Source organism: Salvelinus alpinus, chromosome 21 (genome assembly GCF_045679555.1).
Source record: "Salvelinus alpinus chromosome 21, SLU_Salpinus.1, whole genome shotgun sequence".
In the NCBI taxonomy this organism is placed as follows: Eukaryota; Metazoa; Chordata; class Actinopteri; order Salmoniformes; family Salmonidae; genus Salvelinus; species Salvelinus alpinus.
In genome coordinates this window covers 13,343,992-13,371,573 of record NC_092106.1, presented here as the reverse complement: position 1 = coordinate 13,371,573, position 27,582 = coordinate 13,343,992, and the positions used below count along the sequence as shown (strand labels likewise).

The window sequence follows — 27,582 nt, the reverse complement described above, 5'->3', positions numbered from 1 at the left end:
TTTAATGAAGCTCCAGACGAACAGTTATTTTGCTTACTTTGCTTCCAGTTTGGAACTCGGTAGTGTTGCAACCGAGGAGACGATTTTTACGCGCTGTGCGCTTCAGCATTTTGCAGTCCCGTTCTGTGAGCTTGTGTGGCCTACCACTTCGCGGCTGAGCCGTTGTTGCTCCTAGATGTTTCCACTTCACAATAACAGCATTTACAGTTGACCGGGGCAGCTCTAGCAGGGCAGACATTTGACGAACTGACTTGTTGGAAAGGTGATATCCTAGGACGGTGCCACGTTGAAAGTCACTGAGCTCTTCAGTAAGGCCATTCTACTGCCAATGTTTGTCTATGGAGATTGCATGGCTGTGTGCTCGATTTTATACACCGGTCAGCAACGGTGTGGGTGAAATAGCCGAATCCACTAATTTGAAGGGGTGTCCACATACTTTTATATATATATATATATATAGTGTAGGCATATAGCAAGCAACCTCAGATGCCCTTCTGTTGTTCAAATGAAGGTTAATTAAGGTGTAGGGGATGACATGGCTGATGATCAGGTTTAAAATGAGACTATATGGCGTTAGTTGTGGTATGCATACAACAGTGTGCACTAACTGATAATAGACATCTCACTTTATAATGAGAATTGGCCATAAATGGAAGTAATGTCTTGCACTTGTGCAGTCCCCTAGAAACCACACATTACCACTGAAAAATATATAACTGTTGCATAAGGCATAGGCGTTGTGTCACATACCACATTCCCTAGGGCAGGATTCCCCAACTGGTGGTTTTATTTGGCCCCCCAAGTTTTCTGAGCAAATTTTTTTCATTGTTGGACATGAAAAACACCAGGAAATCAACTCCATGTAATTTTAATTTTGGAAATCTGTTCCCAAGTATTTTCACGCAAAATAGAGAGCAACATGTGATCGTAATTATGTTTTTGTCAAATATTATATATGTTTGGGATTATTGCGGTCAAATTGCAGTCTACAAATGACTTGTAGTTATGTTCCGGACCCCCGACCATCCGCTCAGGAAGAAAATCGGCCCGCGGATGAATCTAGTTGCTGATCCCTGCTCTAGTGGTAATTCTGTTCGCTAATTACCACAACATTACAACTATAGAGCATATTACAATATGAGAACAATAATACATCTACTGATTTTACAGCAACCAACATATTTATCTTCCTAGTTCATACTCCATCACAACAATAGAAGGCAGTGAAATTACCATGCATCTGTCATTTTGTTTGCGTAGGAACCAAGTTATTTGAACCAATGTGGTTTCAGTCTATTGAAAATAGTGGAAGTAAAACCATCACATTTACGCTCCTCGGTACATTCACGTCATTCGAAACGTTTGTCAATTGTAATATAGTGCATATATTTGGCCATTCGTCTATATGCTCACAAATGAAACATACTGATCTGTTGATTTAGGCTGTCTCCAATGCATGTTTCAGAGACATGTCCTGTGGTCCGTCAGTAATCCAACTTCCCGTTTACGTCACGTCATCTCAGCCCTTTTCGTCCTTTTCTCCCTCCGCTCGCTCTCTTTTCGGTCCACGTGCGGATGTTTTAGATTTTAGAATCAAAAAGACCGCAATAAGAGTTTGGACCAAATGGCGTCATCATTCGAGCAGATGAGAGCTAACGTGGGAAAGCTCTTACGAGGAATTGATAGGTATGGAGACTTGTTTGATAAATACTATCTTAGCTAGCCCATTGTTTGCTAGCTACCTGCTGCTACGTAATGCTAGCAACATGTGATTGTTTGAAATTATGCAGAAAGTTTGTTATCTGTTTAATTTATTAGACATATCTAACGACGTGCAGGTGTCACAAACCTTTGGTTTACCTAATGTAACTTGTACGCGTTAGCTAGCAAGGTACAACTGTTTGTACCGGTAAACTTTAAGCTAACGTTAGTTAGCACAACAACATTATTTGACAGCTCGTTGGTTGTAATGCAGATTGATTGGATCTCTGCAAGTTTTTGCACAACGTGTTGTAGTTCAAGTAGTTAGCTAGTTGTGTCGGTTATCTGTTGAATCCATGCCCTTATGTTACATTGTTTATGATCTCTTTCAGATACAACCCAGAGAACCTGGCAACATTGGAACGCTACGTGGAAACACAAGTTAAAGAAAATGCCTACGACCTAGAGGCCAATTTGGCTATCCTCAAATTGTGAGTCACCCTACCTCTGCCTGTCTGACTACTGTCACGTTTGTTAGGCTTGTAAAAAATAGTTAACTTATGTAGTTCCATTTTCTTGCTAGGTGGTAGGTAGCCCTTGATCATGACTCTGTTCCATTACATTACACAAGAGTCATTGGACAAAGGCTTCTTCTGTACAGTGGAGTTTTGTTAAGAGCCCCTGCGCTCAATAAGAAAATGAGCAGGCGTCGCTTGCGGTACTGTTTTGGGAGCATAAGGACCTTATCTTTCATATCAACAAGAAATAATATTCAATATATTGATACACCTTGATAGGGTTCCCACACGGCCATATCTCCATATAACATTGCGTGTTTTCACAAGACAGAGGTTGACCACCTGTGCTAATTAGCTATCTAGTAGTGATGTAATGGTACACTGATAATCATCAGTCGCCGGTTCAAATGTTTAATATGCGAGTTCATCAGTCTGCGGGAGCCCAAATCGATCCAAATGGAACATCCATTGGTAAGAAACCCGATTCAAATAAAAAAATCTGCCTTATTCCCAAAATAACTCTAATCTGTAGTGACTGATCAGATGCGTCCTCTCCTTCAACCTATCAAACTGTTGTGCATGTATGACATTGATCTACAAGTCAGATAACTGTGTACAGTGCGAGAGACGCAGCTGCTCGCGCCAATGAGCTAGGTTTACACTGTGCTAATATTTGTAGACTACATCTCCGAGTCTGAAAAATAATGTTGGCTGCGACTGTGATAAAATAGGTTAACTTCTCTGAGATATGTGGGATGGTAGTGTCCCACCTCGCCAACAGCCAGTGAAGTTGCAGGGTGCCAAATTCAAAACAACAAATCTCATAATTAAAATTCCTCAAACATACAAGTATTATACACCATTTTAAAGATAAACTTCTTGTTAATCCAGCCACAGTGTCTGATTTCAAAAAGGCTTTACGGCGATGGAACACTTTTGGATTATGTTAGGTCAGCGCCTAGCCACAGAAAAACATACAGCCAAAAACATACAGCCAAGAAGGAGAGGTGTCACAAAAGACAGAAATAGCGTTAAAATTAATCACTAACCTTTGATCTTCACTGGATGGCACTCCCAGGACTCCATGTTAGACAATAAATGTGTGTTTTGTTCGATAAAGTTCTTCTTTATGTCCAAAAACCTCATTTGAAATTGGTGCTTTATGTTTAGAAATGCATTATCTCAAACAAACATCTGGTGAAAGTGCAGAGAGCCACATCAAATTACAGAAATACTCATCATAAACATTGATGAAAGATACAAGTGTTAAACACACAATTAAAGATAAACTTGTCCTTAATGCAACCGCTGTGTCAGATTTCAATAAAGTTTTACGGTAAAAGAACATGAAATGATGTTAGGTCAGCGCCTAGCCACAGAAAAACATACAGCAATTTTCCAACCAAGGAGAGGTGTCACAACTCAGAAATAGCGCTATAAATATTAACTTACCTTTGATCTTCATCGGAATGCAATCCCAGGAATCCTAGTTCCACAATAAATTTTAAAGTCCATCATTTATGTCCAAATACCTCCTTTTTGTTCACAAATTCACAAGGCGCGGGCACTTAGTTCAGAGAAAGTCAAAACAGTTCCATTGCACTTCGTAGAAACATGTCAAACGATGTATATAATCAATCTTTAGGATGTTTTTATCATAAATCTTCAATAATATTCCAACCGGACAATTCCTTTGTCATTAGAAATGAAAAGGAACGGAGCTCGCTCTCACGGCGGCGCGCGTGACTTAGCTCATGGCATTCTACCAGACAGCTCTTATTCGGCATCCCTTCATAGTAGAAGCCTGAAACAAAGTTCTAAAGACTGGTGACATCTAGTGGAAGCCTTAGGAAGTGCAATATGACCCCATAAACACTGTATATTGGATAGGCAATCACTTGAAAAACTAAACCTCAGATTTCCCACTTCCTGGTTGTTTTTTTTCCTCAGGTTTTTGCCTGCCATATTAGTTCTGTTATACTCACAGACATCATTCAAACAGTTTTAGAAACTTCAGAGTGTTTTCTATCCAAATCTACTAATTATATGCATATTCTAGCTTTTGGGCCTGAGTAGCAGGCAGTTTACTCTGGGCACCTTATTCATCCAAGCTACTCAATACTGCCCCCCAGTCCCAAATACGTTTTTAACAGTGTACAGTGTGTGTATTTTAGTATTTGTGAAATTATTTTAATGTGATATGAAGGTAAAGGGCTTTGTTTATAGAACAGTATCATAATGAGAACTGATTCACATGTAGATGGTGTATTTCGCTATTTTGGCTGCCAGAGCCAGTCTACCTATGATTCTTGGGCTAGCAGAACACCACTCATGGCTATATCAGTAAGAGATGCTGTTCTTGTTCCTGTAGGTACCAGTTCAACCCTGCCTATTTCCAGGTCACAGTGACGTCGCAGATTCTGCTCAAGGCCCTGACCAACCTACCACACACAGACTTTACTCTGTGCAAGTGCATGATTGACCAGACACACGTATCCTTTTGGTGCTCAGTATAATCTAGTAGTATAATCCTGCAACAAGTACAATTTGTAAACTTCTGTACTCCCTCTCATTAAAACCATTGACAATCATTTAGGCTTGGGCGGTATTTTATAAAATCTTTATTTAACTAGGCAAGTCAGTTAAGAAAAAATTGTTATTTACAATGACGACCTAGGAACAGTGGGTTAAGGTATACTGTATTCCCAGGGTATTTGGAAATGCCCACGGGATGTTTTTTTTCAATGCTGTGAACTATTTCTTTGAAATGTTTTATATGAATATTTGTAGCTACTTAAGTAAATACCTGCGGTCAACTTGTGCAATACGTTAGGAGATAAAGAAGATTGTGTTCTTCATTTCTCCTGTCAAGTTTTCATTATGAAACTTACCGGTAGTCCCCAGTCATATGTTTGTTTTACATTTACACAACGATGAGAGACCGGAGCCTTGTGAGTCAATCGCTGTTGTGCAGCATGCGACAGCTGATTTAGTTACAGTATGGAATTCACAACTAAATGTTTGCCAGCTAGATATCTTATAACTAATAAGTTAACTGTCTAAAATGTGCTAAATGCTCTAGTTGTGCATTTGGTTTACTAATTTCGGCTTCCGAGTGACGCAGCGGTCTAAGGCACTGCATCTCAGTGCTAGAGGCGTCACTAAAGACCGTGGTTCGATTCCAGGCTGTATCACAGCCGGCCGTGATTGGGAGTCCCATAGGGCGGCGCACAATTTGGCCCAGTGTCGTCCGGTGTAGGCCTTCATTGTAAATAAGAATTTGTTCTTAACTGATTTGCCTAGTTAAATTCAATGTAAATAAAAAAAGCGGTCATCACCATTAACTTGGACATCTGCCAGCCTCAGCCCGGTCAATTCCTGCCAGTCTGCATAGCGCGATATCAACCCAGAGCATATCGGACTGCTTTTCTCTGCCACATCTCCGGATTCCTACTGCAAGCTCTGAACCTTTACTCCGGATCATCACAGCTAGCTAGCTGCTATCCGAATGGTTACTCCTGGCTAACGTCTCTGTCCCGAAGCAAGCACCAGTTAGCCTGGAGCTAGCCTCGAGCTAGGCCCATCTCCTGGCTAGCCGAAGAAATCCATCAGACAATTCCTGGGCTTCAATTACCTCTTTTGCCAATTGGCCTCGACCCTTTGCTGCCGACACGGAGCCCCTCCGATCTATCACAACTGGTCTGCCAACGTAACCATCCGAGGGGGTTTCAACAGGCTCTCCCATTGCGACCTCCCCCTGAGGCCCATCTGCTAGCCTGCTAGCCACGGCCTGCTAGCTGTCTGAATCGCCTTGTCTCCAGCTCGCCTAGCTACTCAGTGGACCCAATGATCACTCGGCTACATATGCCTCTCCCTAATGTCAATATGCCTTGTCTATTGCTGTTTTGGTTTGTGATTTTTGTCTTATTTCACTGTAGAGCCTCCAGCCCTGCTCAATATGCCTTAGCTAGCCCTTTTGTTCCACCCCCCACACATGCAGTGACCTCACCTGGCTTAAATGGTGCCTCTAGAGACAAAACCTCTCTCATTGTCACTCAATGCCTAGGCTTACCTCCACTGTACTCTCATCCTACCATACAGTACATTATGCCTTGACTCTTTTCTTCCGCGCCCAGAAATCTGCTCCTTTTACTCTCTGTTCCGAACGCACTAGACGACCAGTTATCTTAGCCTTTAGCCGTACCCTTATCCTACTCCTCCTCTGTTCCTCTGGTGATGTAGAGGTTCACAGGCCCTGCAGCCCCCAGCATCACTCCCATTCCCCAGGCGCTCTCATTTGTTGACTTCTGTAACCGTACAAGCGTTGGTTTCATGCATGTTAACATTAGAAGCCTCCTCCCTAAGTTTGTTTTATTCACTGCTTTAGCACACTCTGCCAACCTGGATGTCCTAGCCCGTGTCTGAATCCTGGCTTAGGAAGGCCACCAAAAATCCTGAAATTTCCATCCCTAACTATAACATTTTCCGACAAGATAGAACTGTCAAAGGGGGCGGAGTTAATCTGCAGAGTTCTGTCATACTATCAAGGTCTTTGCCCAAACAATTCGAGCTTCTACTTTTAAAAATCCACCTTTCCAGAAACAAGTCTCTCTCACCGTTGCCGCTTGTTATAGACCCCCTTCAGCCCCCAGCTGTGCCCTGGACACCATATGTGAATTGATTGCCCCCCATCTATCTTCAGAGTTCGTACTGTTAAGTGACCTAAACTGGGACATGCTTAACACCCCGGCCATCCTACAATCTAAGCTAGATGCCCTCAATCTCACACAAATAATAAAGGAACCTACAAGGTACAACCCTAAATCCGTAACCATGGGCACCCTCTTAGATATCATCCTGACCAATGTACCCTCTAAATACACCTCTGCTGTCTTCAACCAGGATCTCATCCTGTGGCATTCTGAATTAGCATCGAATAACCAATATACTCAGTCAGTTAGGAAAGCTAAGGCTAGCTTTTTCAAACAGAAATTTGCTTCCTGTAGCACTAATTCCGAAAAGTTTTGGGACGCTGTAAAGTCCATGGAGAATAATAACACCTCCTCCCAGCTGCCCACTGCACTGAGGCTAGGAAACACTGTCACCACCGATTTAAATCTACGATAATCAATCATTTCAATAAGCATTTTTCTACGGCTGGCCATGCTTTCCACCTGGCTACCCCATCCCCGGCCAACATCTCAGCACCCCCTGCAGCAACTTGTCCCCCGCCGCTTCTCCTTCACCCAAATCCAGACAGCTGATGTTCTGAAAGAGCTGCAAAATCTGGATCCCTACAAATCAGCTGGGCTAGACAATTTGGACCCTCTCTTTCTAAAATTATCAGCCGAAATTGTTGCAACCCTAGCCTAACTAGCCTATTCAACCTCTTTCGTATCGTCTGAGATCCCCGAAGATTGGAAAGCTGCCGCGGTCATCCCCCTCTACAAAGGGGGAGACACTCTAGACCCTAACTGCTACAGACCTATATCTATCCTACCCAACCTTTTCTAAGGTCTTCGAAAGCCAAGTTAACAAACAGATCACTGACCATTTCGAATCCCGCCATACATTCTCCGCTATGCAATCTGGTTTCCGAGCTGGTCATGGGTGCACCTCAGCCACGCTCAAGGTCCTAAACGATAACCGCCATCGATAAGAGACAGTACTGTGCAGCCGTCTTCATCGACCTGGCCAAGGCTTTCGACTCTGTCGATCACCGTATTCTTATTGGCAGACTCAACAGCCTTGTCTTCTCAAATGACTGCCTCGCCTGGTTCACCAACTACTTCTCAGAAAGAGTTCAGTATGTCAAATCGGAGGGCCTGTTGTCCAGACCTCTGGCAGTCTCTATGGGGGTGCCACAGGGTTCAATTCTCAGGCTGACTCTTTTCTCTGTATACATCAATGATGTCGCTCTTGCTGCTGGCCCTTCTTTGGATACTGTGCTAACAAACCTCCAAACGAGCTTCAATGCCATACAACACTCCTTCCGTGGCCTCCAACTGCTTTTAAATGTTAGTAAATCTAAGTGCACGCTCTTAAACCGATCGCTGCCCGCACCCTTTGCCCGACTAGCATCACTACTCTGGACAGTTCTGACCTAGAATATGTGGACAACTACCAATACCTAGGTGTCTGGCTAGACTATAAACTCTCCTTCCAGACTCACATTAAACATCTCCAATCCAAAATTAAATCTAGAATCGGCTTCCTATTTCACAACAAAGCCTCCTTCACTCATGCTGCCAAACATACCCTCGTAGAATTAACTATCCTACCAATCCTTGACTTCGGCTATGTCATTTACAAAATAGCCTCCAACACTCAGCAAATTGGATGTAGTCTATCACCGTGCCATCCGTTTTGTCACCAAAGCACCATATACTACCCACCACTTCGACCTGTATGCTCTCGTTGGCTGGTCCTCACTACATATCCGTCGCCAAACCCACTGGCTCCAGGTCATCTATAAGTCTTTGCTAGGTAATACACCCGCTCCTGCAGGTATATTGCACTGGTCACCCCCAAAGCCAACACTTCCTTTGGCTGCCTTTCCTTCCAGTTCTCTGCTGTCAATGACAAACGAATTGCAAAAATCTCTGAAGCTGGAGTCTTATCTCCCTCTAACGTTAAGCATTAGCTGTCTGAGCAGCTTACCCATCACTGTACCTGTACACAGCCAATCTGTATATAGCACACCCGACTACCTCATCCCCATATTATTACTTGCCCTCTTGCACCCCAGTATCTCTACTTGCACATCATCATCTGCACATCTATCACTCCAGTATTAATGCAACATTTTAATTATTTAGCCTCTATGGCCAATTTATTGCCTACCTCCCTACTCTTCTACATTTGCACACACTGTACATAGATTTTTCTATTTTTATTTTCTATTGTGTTATTGACTGTTAGTTTATGTGCAACTCTGTTGTTTTTGTCGCACTATTTTGCTTTATCTTGGCCAGGTCGCAGTTGTAAATGAGAACTTGTTCTCAACTAGCCTACCTGGTTAAATAAAGGTTGTGTGTGTGTGTGTGTGTGTATAAAATGTTTGCAAAGTACTTGTTAGCATTGCTAACCTTCGGATTACAAAGGCTCATTGGGGTTTGAAAATAGCACCCCTTGTGTTCAGTGCTGGTATTAGAGAATACCTGGTATTGCCCAAGGTCGGTATGGCAATTTGTATACCGCCCAAGCCTATCATTTGTTTTGGTTGATTGTTGTTTTCTGGGATTTGTGTTGGAGTAATGGTGTTGGAGTAATGGTGTGGATATTAGTCATATGTAGCCAGTTGTTTGCGCTGTGTGTGGTGCCTTTCCTTGACTAGAGTGAAGCAACAGGAGGAGCGCCCCATTAGGCAGATCCTGTACCTGGGGAACCTCCTGGAGACCTGCCATTTCCAGTCCTTCTGGGTATACACAATACATATCCCTGTTTGTCTCTGTCTTTTTGTTTCACCAGCCTTTTGCCCTGCTCATTTCACTCAACTTTCCAGTCATTGTTAGATCATTTTTTGGGATCATATCCTGACATGGAGCGGTTCCAAACAGAACGTTGAGGTTAAAGCATGACTGTACATTGTGACTTGAGCTGGGAACGGATGGCTGTGCTAATAGACAACCCCGATCATGACTTCATTACATCTTTATGAAATGTGACCTCCAGTTCTGATGGTATGATTGTATGGTACTCATTCCTTTGTGTCTGTCACAACAGTCCAGTCTGGAGGAGAACAGGGAATTCATTGACGGCATCACAGGCTTTGAGGACTCCGTGCGCAAGTGTGAGTAGAATATTTGGAAATCAAGTTGAGTTGCCGACTGCATAATATTGCAATTAAAAACGTGATGATAGCTTGTTTAACTGCTGCTCTCTCCACAGTTATCTGCCATGTGGTTGGAATCACATACCAGAACATTGAGCATCGACTTCTGGCTGAGATGCTGGGTGACCCCCTTGGTAAGGCCATTCATTTCAAATGTATATCTTTTGGAGAGTGATGTCCTATTGATTTTCTTTCTTTGTGACTTAAGTATCTAAGTCAAATCCCACTTCCCCCTGCTCAGTTGACTTCCTGCTCCCCATACAGACACACAGGTGAAGGTGTGGATGAGCAAGTACGGGTGGACGGAGAACGAGGAAGGGCAGATCTTCATCTTTAACCAGGAGGAGAGCGTCAAGCCCAAGAACATTGTTGAAAAGATTGACTTTGAGAGTGAGTGTTTCCTTGTCTTGTTTGCTGGTGTCCAGTGATGTCGCTTTGTTTTGTCTGTCTGTAGTCACTTTTAGCATACATTTTCAAAGTTCAACTTCCTTCCACCCCCTCCCCCTTGTCAGTGTAGCTTTATGTAACCTAAGACTTTTCATGGAAATACAATTCTGTTGACATTCTTTGTTTTCTCCTTTACTCTCCTGTGTTTTCCTTTGTTTCTGTCCCTCTTCCACAGGTGTATCCAGCATCATGGCCACTTCTCAGTGATATCCAGACACATCTACACAAACACTCCGAATGCACCAAAAAAATTCAACCAGACAGAAGTACATATACCACAAACCAGCGTTTCACAATAAATGTTAATTATCCATTCATACTCAGGCCCAAAGTGTGCTGATCTTTTCGCTGATTACATTGAACTACTCTGTTGTTAACCTTTTTAAGTCCATTCCAGGAAAGGATTTTTAAATTTATTTTAACCTGTGATAAGATGTGGGTGTGCCTAAGGAGAGTGTTATTTAATCTTTGACTTGGCATGCCAGTAAATTAACACTATCATTTTCAAGCCTGTTCTGAGTGTGGGGACAAATCATCTACATTTTTGCATGTGAGGCCTAATTATCATTTGTCACAACTTCACACAAAACATTCCTTAGTCTAATTTATGAAAAGTTACACTGAACAAAAATATAAAAGCAACATGCAACAATTTCAAAGATTTTACAGTTCAAATAAGGACATCAGTTAATTGAAATCAATTCATTAGGTCCTAATCTATATCTTAAACGACTGGGAATACAGATATGTTGGTTACAGATACTTAAAACAAAAAAAAGTAGGGGCGTGGATCAGAACCTGTCCGTATCTGGTTGGACCACCATGTCCCTCATGCAGCGCAACATCTCCTTCGCGTAGAGTTGATCAGGCTGTTGATTGTGGAATGTTGGCCCATTCCTCTTCAGTAGCAGTGGTTGTGAGGCCGGTTGAACGTACTGCCAAATTCTCTAAAAGGACGTTGGAAGGCGGCTTATGGTAGAAAAATGAACATTCAATTCTCTGGCAACACCTCTGGTGGACTTCCTGCAGTCAGCATGCAAATTGCACACACCCTCAATTTGTGATCAATCTGTGGCATTGTGTTGTGACAACTGCACATTTTAGTGGCCTTTTATTGTCCCCAGCACAAGGTGCACCTGTGTAACGATCATGCTGTTTAATCAGCTTCTTGATACGCCACAACTGTATGGTGTATTGATTATCTTGTTAAATAGGAAATGCTCACTAACAGGATGTAAACAAATTTGTGATCAAACCTTTAGAGAAATAAGCTTTTTGTGCATATGAAACCATTTTTGGGATCTTTTATTTCAGCTCATGAAACATAGGACCAACAATTTACATGTGTTTATAATTTTGTGTAGTGTATATGACTTGGGGGCATCATGCAATGACTTAAGAATCATGGGACTGCGAAGTACGCACATAAGCGACTCAACTTTTGGGAAGCTGCACAGGTGAGCTACTGTGCAGTTTTGAGGGTATGGCCATTTGACAAGGTAAATTGGTTCATGGATAGAAAAGTTGGGAAAGGTAACTCCTGGAAAAGTGGATAAAGTAATTGCTTTCAAAAAGTTGTAGGGTTTCGTTGCACACTATTTTAACTCTACAACAAACAGGCTATTAGTTTTGTAAGGACATACAGAAATAATTGCGACAGTAATGACTCTGGTCTCAGAAATAGGTTCAGCAGAGGCAACAACGGAAGATTTCGGAAGCTCATTTACCTCCAAACGGTGACAATCGTCACTTCTCCAGTTCTTCATCAACCTTAACGGCGGTATTTCAATGGATGATGGGTTCGTGGACCACGAGTTTCCAATGGGAGATGTTTCTTCAACCCGCGATGGAATGGAGACACCCAAAGGTAGCTCAGTATGACATTGTTATAACAGTTAAAGCTGAAAAATATCATAATTCATTACTGTAAATACTCAATTTAAATGGAAACCTATCTCTCTTACAAAAGTGTATGAATCAAACCATCGGACATACCGTGTTATGTATAATCACAAAACACTGATATATTTTTGCATTGACAACGGGGTAGACGGATGTCTCGCCTGGACAGTTATTTTCAATGCATGACAAATGCAAGTTTTGAGGGGTGTGTCATATACTGTAGTAATCTTCAAGGTCTTATAGACGTGCTAAGAATCATGCATGTACTGACAACAGCCATAACAATACACCCACAGATGCATATAAACTCAGAAAAAAAGAAATGTCCTCTCACTGTCAACTGCGTTTATTTTCAGCAAACTTAACATGTGTAAATATTTGTAGGAACATAAGATTCAACTGAGACATAAACGGAACAAGTTCCACAGACATGTGACTAACAGAAATTGAATAATGTGTCCCTGAACAAGACGGGTTCAAAATCAAAAGTAACAGTCAGTATCTGTGGCCACCAGCTGCATTAAGTACTACAGTGCATCTCCTCCTCATGGACTGCACCAGATTTACCAGTTCTTGCTGTGTGATGTTACCCCATTCTTTCACCAAGGCACCTGCAAGTTCCCGGACATTTTTGTGGAGAATGGCCCTAGCCCTCACCCTCCGATTCAACAGGTTCCAGACGTGCTCAATGGGATTGAGATCCGGGCTCTTCGCTGGCCATGGCAGGACACTGACATTCCTGTCTTGCAGGAAATCACGCACAGAACGAGCAGTATGGCTGGTGACATTGCCATGCTGGAGAGTCATGTCAGGATGAGCCTACAGGAAGCGTACCACATGAGGGAGGAGGATGTCATCCCTGTCACGCACAGCGTTGAGATTGCCTGCAATGACAAGTTCAGTCCGATGATGCTGTGACACACCGCCCCAAACCATGACGGACCCTCCACCTCCAAATCAATCTCGCTCCAGAGTACAGGCCTCGGTGTAACGCTCATTCCTTCGACGATAAACGCGAATCCGACCATCACCCCTGGTGAGACAAAACCGCGACTCGTCAGTGAAGAGCACTTTTTGCCAGTCCTGTCTGGTCCAGCGACGGTGGGTTTGTGCCCGTAGGCGACATTGTTGCCAGTGATGTCTGGTGAGGACCTGCCTTACAACAGGCCTACAAGCCCTCAGTCCAGCCTCTCTCAGCCTATTGCCATCCTGTACCTGTCCCGCAGGTGTGATGTTTAGATGTATCGATCCTGTGCAGGTGTTGTTACACGTGGTCTGCCACTGCGAGGACGATCAGCTGTCTGTCCTGTCTACCTGTAGCGCTGTCTTAGGCGTCTCACAGTACGGACATTGCAATTTATTGCCCTGGCCACCTCTGCAGTCCTCATGCCTCCTTGCAGCATGCCTAAGGCACGTTCACGCAGATGAGCAGGGACCCTGGGCATCTTTCTTTTGGTGGTTTTCAGAGTCAATAGAAAGGCCTCTTTAGTGTCCTAAGTTTTCAGAACTGTGACCTTAATTGCTTACCGTCTGTAAGCTGTTAGTGTCTTAACGACCATTTCACAGGTGCATGTTCATTAATTGTTTATGGTTCATTGAACAAGCATGGAAAACAAGTGTTTAAACCCTTTACAATGACGATCATAGGTGGGTGCTATGAATTATCAGAGAGAACAGAAAACCAGCAGGCTCCAGACCTCATAGGGTAAGAGTTGAATACCCCTGCCATAGCACAGCACGTTAGGAATACAGGCCCTGGATTGAAGACTACTGTGTTAGGGCAAGATTAGGTCATAGGGATTTTATCTTCAGAAGGCTTAGCCAATTGTCAAGCTGTCATGGCTAAATGTGAAGAAAAAAAACACCCTGGACAATGTTTCCATACATTATGAACATCCAATCCCTGGACTGGACATAGCCAAGTCTGTTAGGTTGTTTTTTTTGTCATGAAGACACAAAGGTGTCCTTACCTACTGTATACATGTTGTATTCACTTTGTTACTCTCCATTGAAGATGGAGTCTTGGGTCAAAAACGCCTGTCACCATAGATCTAGGCACTTTTTTCAGTTTATTTGTTGTAGGCCAAGTAGTGATCAGTCAATCATAAATCATAAAAGCAACAGTGAGGACCGGTGGGTTAAAGTCTCTACACTACATTAGATTATGTAAACAGAGTAGATTTATGTCCCTGTTATGTTGTTATCCACTTCATCTTACCCAGTAAAGGGGACACTCAGCTAAACGTTTGTTAAGAGGCATGTTGTGTCTTGCTTTCTCTCCCCTCTTCCAGGATATCTGCCCTTCAGCACAGTTCATAGTGGATGGAGCACCACGTATGGACGTGTGTCAGGGAGTTCTGAGTAAGTGGAACATGCCAGATGTATGTTGCCCGACGCAGTGTCTTTCCACCTGCCTCCTTACATATTAGGGCCCTTTTCAATCCGCAATGCGGAAGTTCAGCTTTACAGCGTGATTGAAATTTAAAGGCAATGTTCCCGCTTTGCTGGAGGCTGCATTCACCGTAAACACTGCATATGTCTGCTCAATCGGAAATGACCTTCATTTCTACTGTGGAATATGTAACGCTTCAGCTTTACTGATTGAATAGAGCCCTTAGTCTTGTTTCCAGCCATTGCAGTACCACAATAAACTGTGATGCGGTTGATCTGTTTCCTTATTACCCAAAGTTTTCTGCCATTGATATCAAAGTTCTACCCAAGAGTACAGAATTGCTTTGACATCATTAATGAATGTCTGACATACTGTACAGTAAACGCCAGGTGGCCATCATCAAACTACTTACCCAGTGAAGTGAATGTGATATATAATATACCTTTACCTGTCCCTCTGTCCTCCCCTGCTCTCTGTTGATTAGATGACTGCTGGTTCCTGTCTGTGGTGGCGTCCCTCTCCATGCATCGCCCGCTGATGGAGAGGGTGGTGCCCAATGGGCAGAGCTTCCAGGAAAGTTACAATGGCAGATTTTACTTCCAGGTCAGCCTCTGGATGTTAAACACACCTAATTAGGTTGTCATTATCTGTCAAGGGTTGTTGAATTTGCACTCCTGTATATAGGAGATATGGGCGAATAACTATTTCGTTGGAGTTTGTTGATGTCCATCTCTGAGATTAAAATGAAAACCTGTGTGTGTGTACCTGTCTGTAGTTCTGCAATACGACGAGTGGGATAAGGTGAAGGTTGACATGTGTTGTGTGTGTGTGGGGGTTGATTTTCCCACAGGGCCCCCTTGAGTAGAGAAATGAGTTTGGAATCCTGTTCAGTCATGCCTACTCTGTAACCGGGATTGAACAAGTAAGACTACCCCCTCTGCTGGATACTAAGCACTGTTGTCAAATTCATGCTCAGATTCATGACTGCACACCAAGGCCAATAGTGTCCAAATGCCACCAGCCAAAACCTGCACACATACAGTGGTGTTGGGTTTCCTATGTCTAATAGTCAAATATGTTTTCAGGTTGGGTGACTCTCTGTCTCCCACACTCCTCCACTCCCTCAGGTGAAGACTGTCCTGTGCGTGTGTGTGCATTCTTGGGGCAGGTTCCTCAAAGTGTTTGTCTGTCCAAAGACCTGAGTGGAGTTGTCCATGAGGAGGAGCAGAAGCGTCTGGAGTTCAGAAGGAGGACGGGGCGTTCCGGTAAGTGGACCTTCATAGACTCACTTTGTGCCGCCATACTTCACCTGTTCTCATATATTAATAACCTCTCTCTCCCTTTACTCTCTGTCTGTCTCTCCCCCTCTCTCTTTCTCCATCTCCCCCCTTCTCTCCCTCTCTCTCCCTCAGGACGGCGGCGTCAGACTTCCGTCAGAACTTTGATGCGGTGGAGGTGTTTCACCTGAGTGAGGAGACCCTGAGCGAGCCAGGCGCCACACAGAGACCATGGAACTGCACAAAGTTCTGACGGAAGTCTGACACCACCATCCTGAGGGAGAGAGGGGGAGAGAAGGGGGAAGAAAGAGAGAGGGCGAGAACTGGGTACCACACATCTCCACCGGGGGTTCTCCCAATCCTACTGATCCACACACACACACACACACACACACACACACACACACACACACACACACACACACACACACACACACACACACACACACACACAACTATGACATAAAAATGAATTTGGTCATACATAATCTGAGAAGAATAGATTGATATCCATGTGTTTGCCTTATTGTACATAAATAATTAGTAATGTACATATTGCACATAATCTTTATGTACTGGATATGTATGTGTCCAGGCTGGTTCTGACAGAACCCTCAGTTCCACTTGACCCTGTTGGAGGAGGATAATGACCCCAGTGACCTTGAGCTGACCTGTTCCTTCCTGGTGGCCCTCATGCAGAAGCCCCAGAAACTTAGAGGAGTCCACCTGGGCATCGGCCTGGATATCTACAAGGTACACCCACACACCTGCACATGAACGTATGCACACATACACAAACACACCCAACAGGAAATACAACCAGAGTAGATTTAAATGATCCACAGTTAATGTGAGAGAGAAAAGAAGAGAGGAACAAGTGAGGGAATATTTGAGTGTGGCAGCATATTTCTCAGTGTGGAAATGTGTGTACACCCTACGGTATCTAACCCTCTCTTCCCAGGCATGTTCAGAGTGTGCTTACCTGTCCTCTCTGGACCTGAGCTTGCTCCGCCCACTCATCAGCACTCGGAGGTGGTGATTTGCGGTCGCCTGGCGCCCAGCCATTATGTCATCATCCCCTCCACCCCGGAGACCAATCAGCAGGGAGAGTTAATTCTGTGGGTGTTGACAGAAAAGTGACTGGACCAGTCCATGACTGGAGGTTGGAGGAAGAGTTACCTATGATATATGTTAAAGTATCAGGGCACTCAGTCAAGAAAAGGCTCTCTAAATTACACTGAGTTTACAAAACATGAGGAACACCCACTCTTTCCATGACATAGACTGACCCGGTGAATCCAGGTGAAAGCTATTATCCCTTATTGATGTCACTTGTTAAATCCCCTTCAATCAGTGTAGATGAAGTGGAGGAGACAGTTTAAAGAAGGATTTTTAAGCCTTGGAACAATTGAGAATGTGTGTCATTCAGGGGGTGAATGGGCAAGACAAAATATTGAAGTGCCACCAGTTTGTGTGTCAAGAACTGCTTCACTGCTGGGTTTTTCACACTCAACAGTTTCCCGTGTGTATCAAGAATGGTCCACCTCCCAAAGGACATCCAGCCAACATGACAACTGTGAAAAGCATTGATGTCAACATGGGCCAGCATCCTTGTGGAACTCTTTCGACACCTTGTAGAGTCCATGCCCCGACGAAATAAAGCTGTTTTGAGGGCAATAGGGGGTGTGTAACTCAATATTAGGAAAAGCCCGGCACTGATAGAAGCCCCACAGGTAGAAGTCATGGCATGCTATTGAAGTCCAAAGTATCCACAATCCATCACCCCATGTTGAGTGTTTGTGATGTGACTAAATGGTCCTGTGTGTTTCACTGTGGATCTCCCTGTTGCAGACCTCTTTTCCACGCCTGTCGGCTCTCCTGAAGCCACACGACAGCTCTTTTAAGAAGCACTGCAACAAGGTGAGAACACCACCTCCATGTAGTAGGTTTCATGTAAACTCTTCTATTCTAGCCTGAGATACGCAATAATTACTCTCCAAACTTTTTTCTAACCTAACGAAAGGGGAGTGTCGACCTTTGGAGCTTCTCAACCTGCTAACAGAGGCCATAAAATGCGGAGGTAAGGGTTTGGCTCCAAACATGGACAACTATCCTCCCTCATAAATGGGAGCCAAGACACACCTTTTGTGTACACACTTCCGCTTTACAACATTGCCTCGCCCACATGCATCTTGGAAATTCTGGAGAACTGTACGAATCCCTCTACTGATTTAGTAGTCTTCCATAAGCCATAACCACTGTGGGAACATTCAGGAAGAAGTGATGTCACTGCAGGAGGAGGTTTTAACTTTTCCTAACTGATGTTTTGTCTGTGTGGCTATATATATATATATCATGTCTCAGCGTGGCTATATAGTTAGTAGTTGATATAGATCAATAGCCATGTTAATATAGGTTAAATGTTTGCCAGATTCTGGTGTAGCGGTCTAAGCGCATATGTGCCCCCTGGCGATGCCTCGGCTTGGCCGATTGTTTGAAATTCATAGCTCCCCCCATAAAAGGGCTATGTAATGTGTAACGTTACACACATGCCATGTATGTACATAGACATACAAAGGTAGGGTAACTTGTCCACCATGACCTCACTTGGTCTGCTGATCTACCAAGACCTTAATTTTGTCATGCATTTTTGATGGACCATTTCCTTGACTGCAGTGTCAACCCAGAGTCGGGGGTTAGCTCAGCTAGACTGGCAGGGGTTCCAGGCACTGTGGGACAAGATCAGGAAATGTAAATGGACGATAAGGTCTAAACCATACTAAACCGTCTGTCAGTGGAAGGTTTACAATTTCAATCACTCTGTTCTTTCAAAATGATGAGAAGATTGGACAGTAGTTTGATTGGCTAAAGCATGTTTTGTGTCTTGGAAGTCTAATTTGGATTGGCTAAAGGAAATATTAAAGTGACTTCTGATTCAGTCATGTGTCACTGAGCTAATTCAATCACACGACCTGTTGCGATGCATGTGAAGTGATTGAATTATATTTGTCTGAAAAGATTATTCAGTCATGCTGGTCTTGATCTTCCACTTAACAAAAGGATATATTCATGACGTTTGACAATAACAAATCCCAGTTGCTGGAGTACCCTGAAGTCTCACCTACCTTGAAAGCTGCAGGTAGGACACACTTATGATATGACAAGCTTCCATTGGTGCCTTTTAGGGGGCACCAAAACACCACTCTTCATGTTCAGTCCCTATTGGTCCATATGAACAGTATGCCAACAGCATTTACACTGCTGAAACAGCAGGGGATGTGGTTGAACATGAATTGATCTGTGTTCGTCTGGTCTGGTCTAGGCATGGCGGTGGATGACTTCGTCCTGCAGCTGATTGGCCCGCGCTACACGGAGCCGGACATGACAATCAGTTACCCCGGTTTCCTTTATCTGCTGATGGAACTGGACAACATGATCCGTAAGTGAGGGCAGAGGTGTAGAGAAGGGTGTGGTCCAACAAGGGCTGAAAATAGGAATTTAGGAAGACTAATTAATGTGGGATTTTAAAATGAGTGAAGAGAAATAGAAGAGAGGTTAAGATGTTACTTTTCGGGTGCACTTATAGGATTTACATTTTTTAAAATAATTATCATGCAAGAGCAAAATGTGTGTGTGTGTGTGTGTGGGGGGTGGCTAATTGGTCTAATTCATCATGTTTTGTCCATTCACAGATACATTTCAAGACTATGTATGACATTGTGGGAATGGGGACCATATCAGTCAGCTACAGACAGGTAAGGGCATACAGGACAGATGATCCAAACCTACTCTTTTTCTCACAGCCTAGTAAACATGCAGAATACAGCAGAATTAAAATGAATGAAAAAAACTGCTTTTGCGTATGATCACACATATCCAGTGGTGTAAAGTACTTAAGTAAAAATACTTTAAAGTACTACTTAAGTAGTTTTTTGGGGGTATCTGCGCTTTACTTTACTATTTATATTTTCGACAACACTTTCTACTTCATACATTTTCCCTGACAACCAAAAGTGCTTGTTACATTTTGAATGCTTGGCAGCACAGGAAAATAGACAAATTCAAGCACATATCAAGAAAGCACATGGTCATCCCTACTGCCCCTGACCTGGTGGACTCACTAAACACATGCATCTTTTGTAAATAATGTCTGAGTGTGGGACTGTGCCCCTGGCTGTCCATACATTTAAAAAAACAAAGAAAATGATGCCGTCTGCTTTGCTAAGTATAAGGAATTTTATACTTAAGTATATTTTAGCAATTACATGTACTTTTTATACTTTATATTTAAAACCAAATACTTTTAGACTTTTACTCAAGTAGTATATTACTGGCTGACTTTCACTTTTACTTGAGTAACTTTCTATTAAGGTATCTATACTTTTACTCAAGTATGACAATTGGGTACTTTTTTCCACCTCTGCACATATCCACATTGGCCTGGACAGCCATTTAAATAAATATTGATTTGTTGTGTCTCACCCTTTTTCTGGTTGTAGTGGCTCCACATGACGATATACAACTGACGATGGCTCCACATGACTATGTACAGTACAACTGACCCGATGTGCAACTGATCCAATCTCACTGGATTTCAGCCCCTCCTCCGCCTGTTCAACTGGTTTTTGTTGCAATATTGTTTAAAATGAAAAGTTACAGTAGATTTACTTTGCAATAAAGACTTCCAGTTATTTGTTCCGAACATCAGATTTGAGTCATTCCATAACAATGCTATGTCATCATAGCAACTAAGTGCATGCTGTCATTTCGTTTAACTTTCTGTTGCCTCCTTTTCAGCAGACTGAATAATTGTAGAGAAGAGGAGTTTGACACTGGGAATGTTTTGAGAAATATTTATTCTGCAGAGAGACCTTGACTTTTGGTATGTGTAAATATCCGCTTCAAAGCATCACACTCTATGGACGGTCTTGATATAGAGTACCAGTCAAAAGTTTGGACACACCTACTCATTCCATGGTTTTTCTTTATTTTTACTATTTTCTACATTGTAGAATAATAGTGATGACATCAGAACTATGAAATAACATATATGGAATCATGTAGTAACCAAAAAAGTGTTTTATTTTATATTTGAGATTCTTCAAAGTAGCCACTCTTTGCCTTGATGACACTCTTGGCATTCTCTCAACCAGCTTCATGAGGAATGCTTTTCCAACATTCTTGAAGGAGTTCCCAGATATGCTGAGCACTTGTTGGCTGCTTTTCCTTCACTCTGCAGTCCAACTCATCCCAAACCATCTCAATTGGGTTGAGGTCGGGTGATTGTGGAGGCCAGGTCATCTGATGCAGCACTCCATCACTCTCCTTCTTGGTCAAATAGCCCTTACACTATTTGTGCTCCCGAGTGGTGCAGCGGTCTAAGGCAATGCATTTCAGTGCTAGAGGCATCACTACAGACACTCTGGTTCGATTTCAGGCTGTATCTTGACTGGTCGTTATTGGGAGTCCCATAGGGCGGTGCAAAATTGGCCCAGTGCCGTCCGGGTTTGGCCGGCGTAGGCCGTCATTGGAAATAAGAATTTGTTCATAACTGACTTGCCAAGTTAAATAAATAAATATATTTTTAAATAGACAACCTGGAGGTGTGTTTTGGGTCATTGTCCTGTTGAAAAACAAATGATAATAAAGTGCAAACCAGATGGGATGGCGTATCGCTGGAGAAAGCTGTGGTAGCCATGCTGGTTAAGTGTGCCTTGAATTCTAAATAAATCACTGACAGTCACCATCAAAGCAACCCCACACCATCACACCACCTCCTCCATGTTTCACGGTGGGAATAACACCTGCGAAGGTCATCCGTTCAACTACTCTGCGTATCACAAAGACGGCGGTTGGAACCAAAAATCTCAAATTTGGACTCATCAGACCAAAGGACAGATTCCCACCGGTCTAATGTCCATTGTTTGTGTTTCTTGGCCCAAGTAAGTCTCTTCTTATTATTGGTGTCCTTTAGTAGTGGTTTCTTTGCAGCAGTTAACTTTTAACAAGGCACGCCTGTTAATTGAAATGGATTCCATGAAGCTGGTTGAGAGAATGCCAAGAGTGTGCAAAGCTGTCATCAAGGCAAAAGGTGGCTACTTTGAAGAAACTCAAATATAAAATATATTTTGATTTGTTGAACACTTTTTTGGTTACTATGTGATTAGATATGTGTTATTTCATAGTTTTGATGTCTTCACTATTATTGTACAATGTAGAAAATAGAAAAAATAAAGAAATAAAGAAAAACCATTGAATGAGTAGGTGTGTCCAAACCTTTGACTGTTACTGTATGTATAGTCAAAAAAGCCCACTCCAGACCCAGGGGGACTGTGGCAAACTTTCAAGCTATTTCCTGTTGCGCCATTATTACGCTTGTGTTAGATAACGCAGAAGCACAAAATTGAGCTTGAAGAAGTACAGCTGCTCATTTTGTACTTCTCTCAACACACACACCCCAGACTTATTAAACTATCTTAAATAACTGAAATTAGGATCAATAAACATTGATATCAAAGGAGAACAGCTGTAGATGCACACCTTGAATGAATTTTCCTTTTCATCATGTATTAGCTTCACCTGCAACAGGCTGACTTTGGGGATATAAAAAAAATAGGTGCCAAATATAGGCCTAACTGTCATTACAATGACATAGAATTCATTATAAAATGGTATGACGCTTTGATGTGTAATCATTTAACCGTGACATTGTACACACCACAATGATTCCTTATAGTAATGGGGATAGAGTCCAATGCCAATGGGATTTCGGTATATCAGAAAACGATTAGGAATGTGGCACTATGTGGCAGTCATGAAAACATCACAAAACATAAAAGGGAGCGATGGCGGCCTGCGATCATTTATATGGTATGTTGGGCCTCGCTGATGATAATTGGCACGGACACACAGTTAGAGCGTGACCTACTTAATGTAGTGTCTGGGCATGTCAGCCAGACCCAGCCTATGACATTTGAATGGTAAATATAAGCTGCTTTACACATGACAAGCTTTCAAACAAAAGCATAGGCCGAAGTGAATTTCATACGGTTTTTGTTTCGATGCACCTGCATGAAGGACTATTAGTTTGGGCACCAGTGAGGTAGCATAGGCTCTCCATGAGGGGACAACACAAATCTGAGTAGGGTAACAATACCAATGGGCTCACTGGCTAAATGATTCATGATGTAGCATGTTCTCATTAATATTACATAAAATGGGTGGGTCTTGTTATAGGCTCCATCTGATTCTTGTCTTGCAAGAAGAAGAAACATTGTAGAATGTTGCAGATAGAAATTCCATTAATAAAGCTGCCGCAATTCATTTTAGAGAGGCATGTTTGTTCTACATAGCATATTTCTATCCGAACGTTCCAAAATGTTGCAATGCTGAAAGCGCCCCTGTGTAGAGTCATATACTTAGACTAATATATGACTCTGCCCTGTGTAGTGTGTAGCTTGCGCTTAAAGTAACTGTCCAGATTTCTATTAAATATGACCTAAAATGAATTACAATATGAGATACTTTTTTTTTTATGTAAGGAAAACTATTTATGTTAAAAAGCAGCTTTTCAGTGTTGGAATGGTGTGGGCGTACCCCTACAACAGAATGGTGTGGGTGTATACTGGTTGTTAAAAAATATGACTGTGAGTAGACCCCTGATTGGCCAGCCTATCCTCCTCAGTACATCATCCTCTATGAGGAAATAGCAGGCATTTTTTAAACGGCTGTTTAAGATACAAGTTTGAGGTGGGGTTTAAAAAAATGTTTTCTCTCAAATGTATGCTTTGGCCACGTATAAGATGAGTCAACAACATTATTTGGATATGAGTTAACAGAATATGAACTTCTAAAAGTGAAATTTTAGCTGGACAGTTACTTTAATATTCTATGGATATTATACAAGTAGCAGTTATCAGAACTATTGTAGTATAGAGCTCCAAATAATGTTTTAATTCGTAAATCTGTCTATACTGGCTACAAATACATTTGTGCATTATTTTATTTCACCATTGTATCGTTTCAAGGGGCTGGCATAAATTGCATCTACATTTTGATACAATGTTGCAATTATATAGCAACAAGTACAGACTTCCATCTGCAATGATTTGCGCTACTTGACAAAGGCATTAGGCTACATATCAGGCATAATACTTTTTAGAACAATACTTTTAGTAGGCTATAGTTATGTGTTCTCCAGCCTTTCGGGTGCAGTTTTTCATCAGCTCATGAATAATAAGCAGATTCCTGAATATTCATGACCTATTTGGGCCTGGCAACCTACTCTAGTTTTGTAGGAGCGGCTCTTTGCTTGCGACCACACCATTCCCTCCTCGGTTGGAGATTAAGCGTTCTTGTAGCGGGTATTTTCAGTGTATAGATCGGATATTCCTGACCGAACGTTGAAAGCAAATAGAGTTACCGCAACTGGGTCACATCCCCTTTTATTTTTCTTTCTATAGCTAATAGCTTGACTACCATAGACTATGGTAGATTATCACGCTTCTAATAGTCAAGCATCGTCTGGAGGTCCAGCCGTTTACATGGACCCAAGAGAACAAGAAAATGACTGGGACCGGGACCTGCTGCTGGACCCGGCCTGGGAGAAACAGCAGAGAAAGGTAAAATGGCAGGGAGAGCTCGGGGACTGAATTTGGGCCCTGGTTGCATCTCTAAAGCAACGAGATTTTATACCGTCTCAATGTAACGAACTTTCCTGTGTCGATATGGTATACGTTTAACAAGAAATGGGCTATACAACTCTTTCCACATGCGTCATTTCGACAACAACCGGTATTTTCTCACTCGACTGGGGACAACGGTGATTTTTATTTTTATTGGAATGAAACATTGTAGCCTATCTAGTTCTGGCGTTTATTTAGCCGTGTTAATTTTCCAGGCGATATTTCTGCCATTTTTCTTGAGAATAACCAGATTCAAGATGGCCAACGTAATATACATAATTTCGATGTGACTCAAAAATAGCATACGGAATGGTGTCCTCAAAGTGCTATCAGATGTTCTGGGTCGAAGCAGATAAAACACTGCTGAGTTCAATTATTTTTTGTTATCTACTTGCTCCGTCGCACATTGTCGCAGCACCATTTCCAGCTGAAAATATTTTTACAGTTTTTAGACTTGACTTAATCCTTTAATGTTCGAGCCCTTGTAACTATGATCAAGCCCTGGAATTGTGAAATGTGGAGTAAGAACAGTTGATGATGATTTGAAGCAACGTTGCTTGACAGTCTGGGATGATTGAGAGTGTGTAGTGCTACACATCTTACTGTCAAAATTATTTGCGTTATTTTTAGTGGAGTGACACCACACCGAGCATTGTATTACAGCCCATCGTTACTGAGCGTTTTGACGCTCAGCATTATTCATTAAACTAATTGATATAGCCTAACCATGCGTTCAGCTTTACCCTCTCTGTATGGCGATATACTCTAAATATGTCTGCCTATAATAGAAGGGAGGCCAAAGTTAACTCACAGGAAGAAAAATAATCAATGATTGACTCAGTATGACTCAGATGGCCTACAAACGCAGGCAATGGGGACTAATTAACTGAAATCAACACCGGTTATTGAAGAATGTATAGATTTTTGTAACACTTAAAATGTGTATCCTTAAATGTAAGGAATTTAAAAAAAAACACGCTACTGAAATTCAACATGGAGTTTGATTGGACGAGAAATTGGGGAGGCGTGACATTCATTTATTTCAGAAAAGTCGGCGGGGGAATGAAGGGCAAATTCCTGTGGTGTTTTCACTGCTGCTATGCCAGTTGCATAAAGTTAATGAATGCCTCCCACCAAGCATTTTATACTTAATGTAATGTAGCCTATGTATTTAGACCTACTGCATGTATGTGGAAATCAGACGTCAAGTGGAGGCATTAAGCAGAGTATGGACAAATTGCTAATGTCAAAAGAAACCGTCAATTATCTATGAATAGCCTACCTAAAGTGTTTTTTCCAACACCCAAGTTTCGTCCTGCTCAGTCTAGTCCAGTTTACTACACTGGTTACAACTTAACACACTTCAGAGAGCTCCATTTCAGCTTGAGAAACATTAAGTCCAACCTAATGCCTTAAATCAACTGCAGGCTGAGACATGTTGTAGTACACAAAATTCTGTGAGGCCATTCTTTTTGTTTTATTGCAATTCTAGTGGGGCAATGTTGGAATCAGTGTCCATGCAAATGTCTCGGGATGTCAGTTTGCCAACCCACTTCAAAGCAAAGGACATTCAGCCACCAAATATGTGCAAAAGGGGTTAAAGCCACCCAAACTCAACCACTGTCAGTCTGATGTGATGGCAACACGTTTTCGTACACTGTTTTGATATGGTCGCTCACATTATTCAATTGAACGGGAATTTGAGTGGAAATTTGTATCACTCCTCATTTCCCTATATTCACTGCACTATCAAAGTACCTGCCTGTTTGCATGACTGTGATTTGTTGTTGACTGACAGTCTTTTACAACTCAGCCCCACCGAGAGAAACGCTTATTCTCTCCTAACCTGACTCACCCATGTCACAGTGCCCTGACTTGCACAGATTAGCACACTGCTAAGGTGGGCCGTGTTCTGCATGTCTTCCTTCCCCTCCCAGTTCCCTAAGCTATTCATTTGACTTGCTGACTCAGTCAGTTTGGGGCTGGCTGGCTGGTTTGGTGTCTCCACAAGTGGCCATGGCTGTTTTAGGGAATTGTGGCACAAAGCACTGGACTACTGGGAGTGGCTGATTTTGATTTCCATGTTAAAATAAGCCAGTTTTCTCTCCTTTGTTGATTTTATGTGACTGGGGTTGATGTAGGGATGAGCAGGAAAGACTTGATTGTGGGTGTGGATATACCTGTCTCCGCCCATAGAGAAACTACACCTGAGTTTCAATTGTTTCATCTGCCTGAGGGCCTTCTAGCTGCCCACTTTTTTACAGGTGTGGTCCCTCCCTAATCTCACGTCAGTGTTCGACCTGTCATCTGCCTGGGAGCAATACTGCTGACCCTGATCTGAAATCAGGTGAATGTAAAACCATCAGGCGGCGAGAGGGACAGAGCAGAATGGAATGTAACCCCTCTCCCTTGCTCCCTTTTTAGCTCACTCCCTCTTCTCTCTCCCACAGCAAGAGCATGCAGGGGGAAACATTCCATTTGTGGCCCATAATAGCTAGTTTCAGGGGGGTGTCCTGTTTTATTTTTTTTGCCTGACTGAAAAGAAGGGGGTTTTGCAGGATTGCAGATGTGGACAATGTGGCGCGCTGGGAAAGTCCTCCAGGGCAGGCAGGCTGGCTAACAGGGGAGCTGCGTGGTCACATATTGAGGGCAAGGGGTGTCGTCCTACCCATCTTTGGGTGCACTTGTTTTTGAAGTGGTCGGGGGGGGGGGGGGGGGGGGGCTGTTTGTGTTTTTCCGTGTCAGCCATTCTTTCTGGTCTGTTTCTCGCTCCCCCTCCTGTTTGTTTGTGTTTCTGTCTGTACGTGTGAGATGTGATATATATTTA

The 27,582-nt window shown here is 42.7% G+C and overlaps 2 protein-coding genes and 1 pseudogene across 6 annotated transcripts in view; all 3 read left to right on the top strand.

Annotated features, from left to right (window-relative positions):
• Positions 1-819: 819 nt before the first annotated feature.
• Positions 820-10,819, top strand: LOC139547881 (eukaryotic translation initiation factor 3 subunit K). The gene is made up of 8 exons (XM_071357032.1): positions 820-1,686; positions 2,094-2,192; positions 4,591-4,711; positions 9,563-9,640; positions 9,945-10,011; positions 10,110-10,187; positions 10,318-10,443; positions 10,676-10,819. The coding sequence occupies exons 1-8, from the start codon at positions 1,625-1,627 to the stop codon at positions 10,705-10,707; spliced, it is 663 nt and encodes a 220-aa protein (XP_071213133.1). The 5' UTR covers positions 820-1,624; the 3' UTR covers positions 10,708-10,819.
• A 1,469-nt stretch (positions 10,820-12,288) lies between these two features.
• On the top strand, positions 12,289-20,773 carry LOC139547494 (calpain-1 catalytic subunit-like; annotated as a pseudogene).
• A 3,594-nt stretch (positions 20,774-24,367) lies between these two features.
• Positions 24,368-27,582, top strand: part of LOC139547877 (alpha-actinin-4-like) — a 38,142-nt gene continuing 34,927 nt past the window's right edge. For 4 of the 5 annotated variants that reach the window (XM_071357026.1, XM_071357027.1, XM_071357025.1 and 1 more), the window contains exon 1: positions 24,369-24,692. In XM_071357026.1, the coding sequence (XP_071213127.1) occupies positions 24,558-24,692 (135 nt within the window). In that variant the 5' untranslated portion in view covers positions 24,369-24,557. Of the gene's footprint in view, positions 24,693-27,582 lie in introns of all 5 variants that reach the window. The other variant, XM_071357028.1, reaches the window with a different exon arrangement.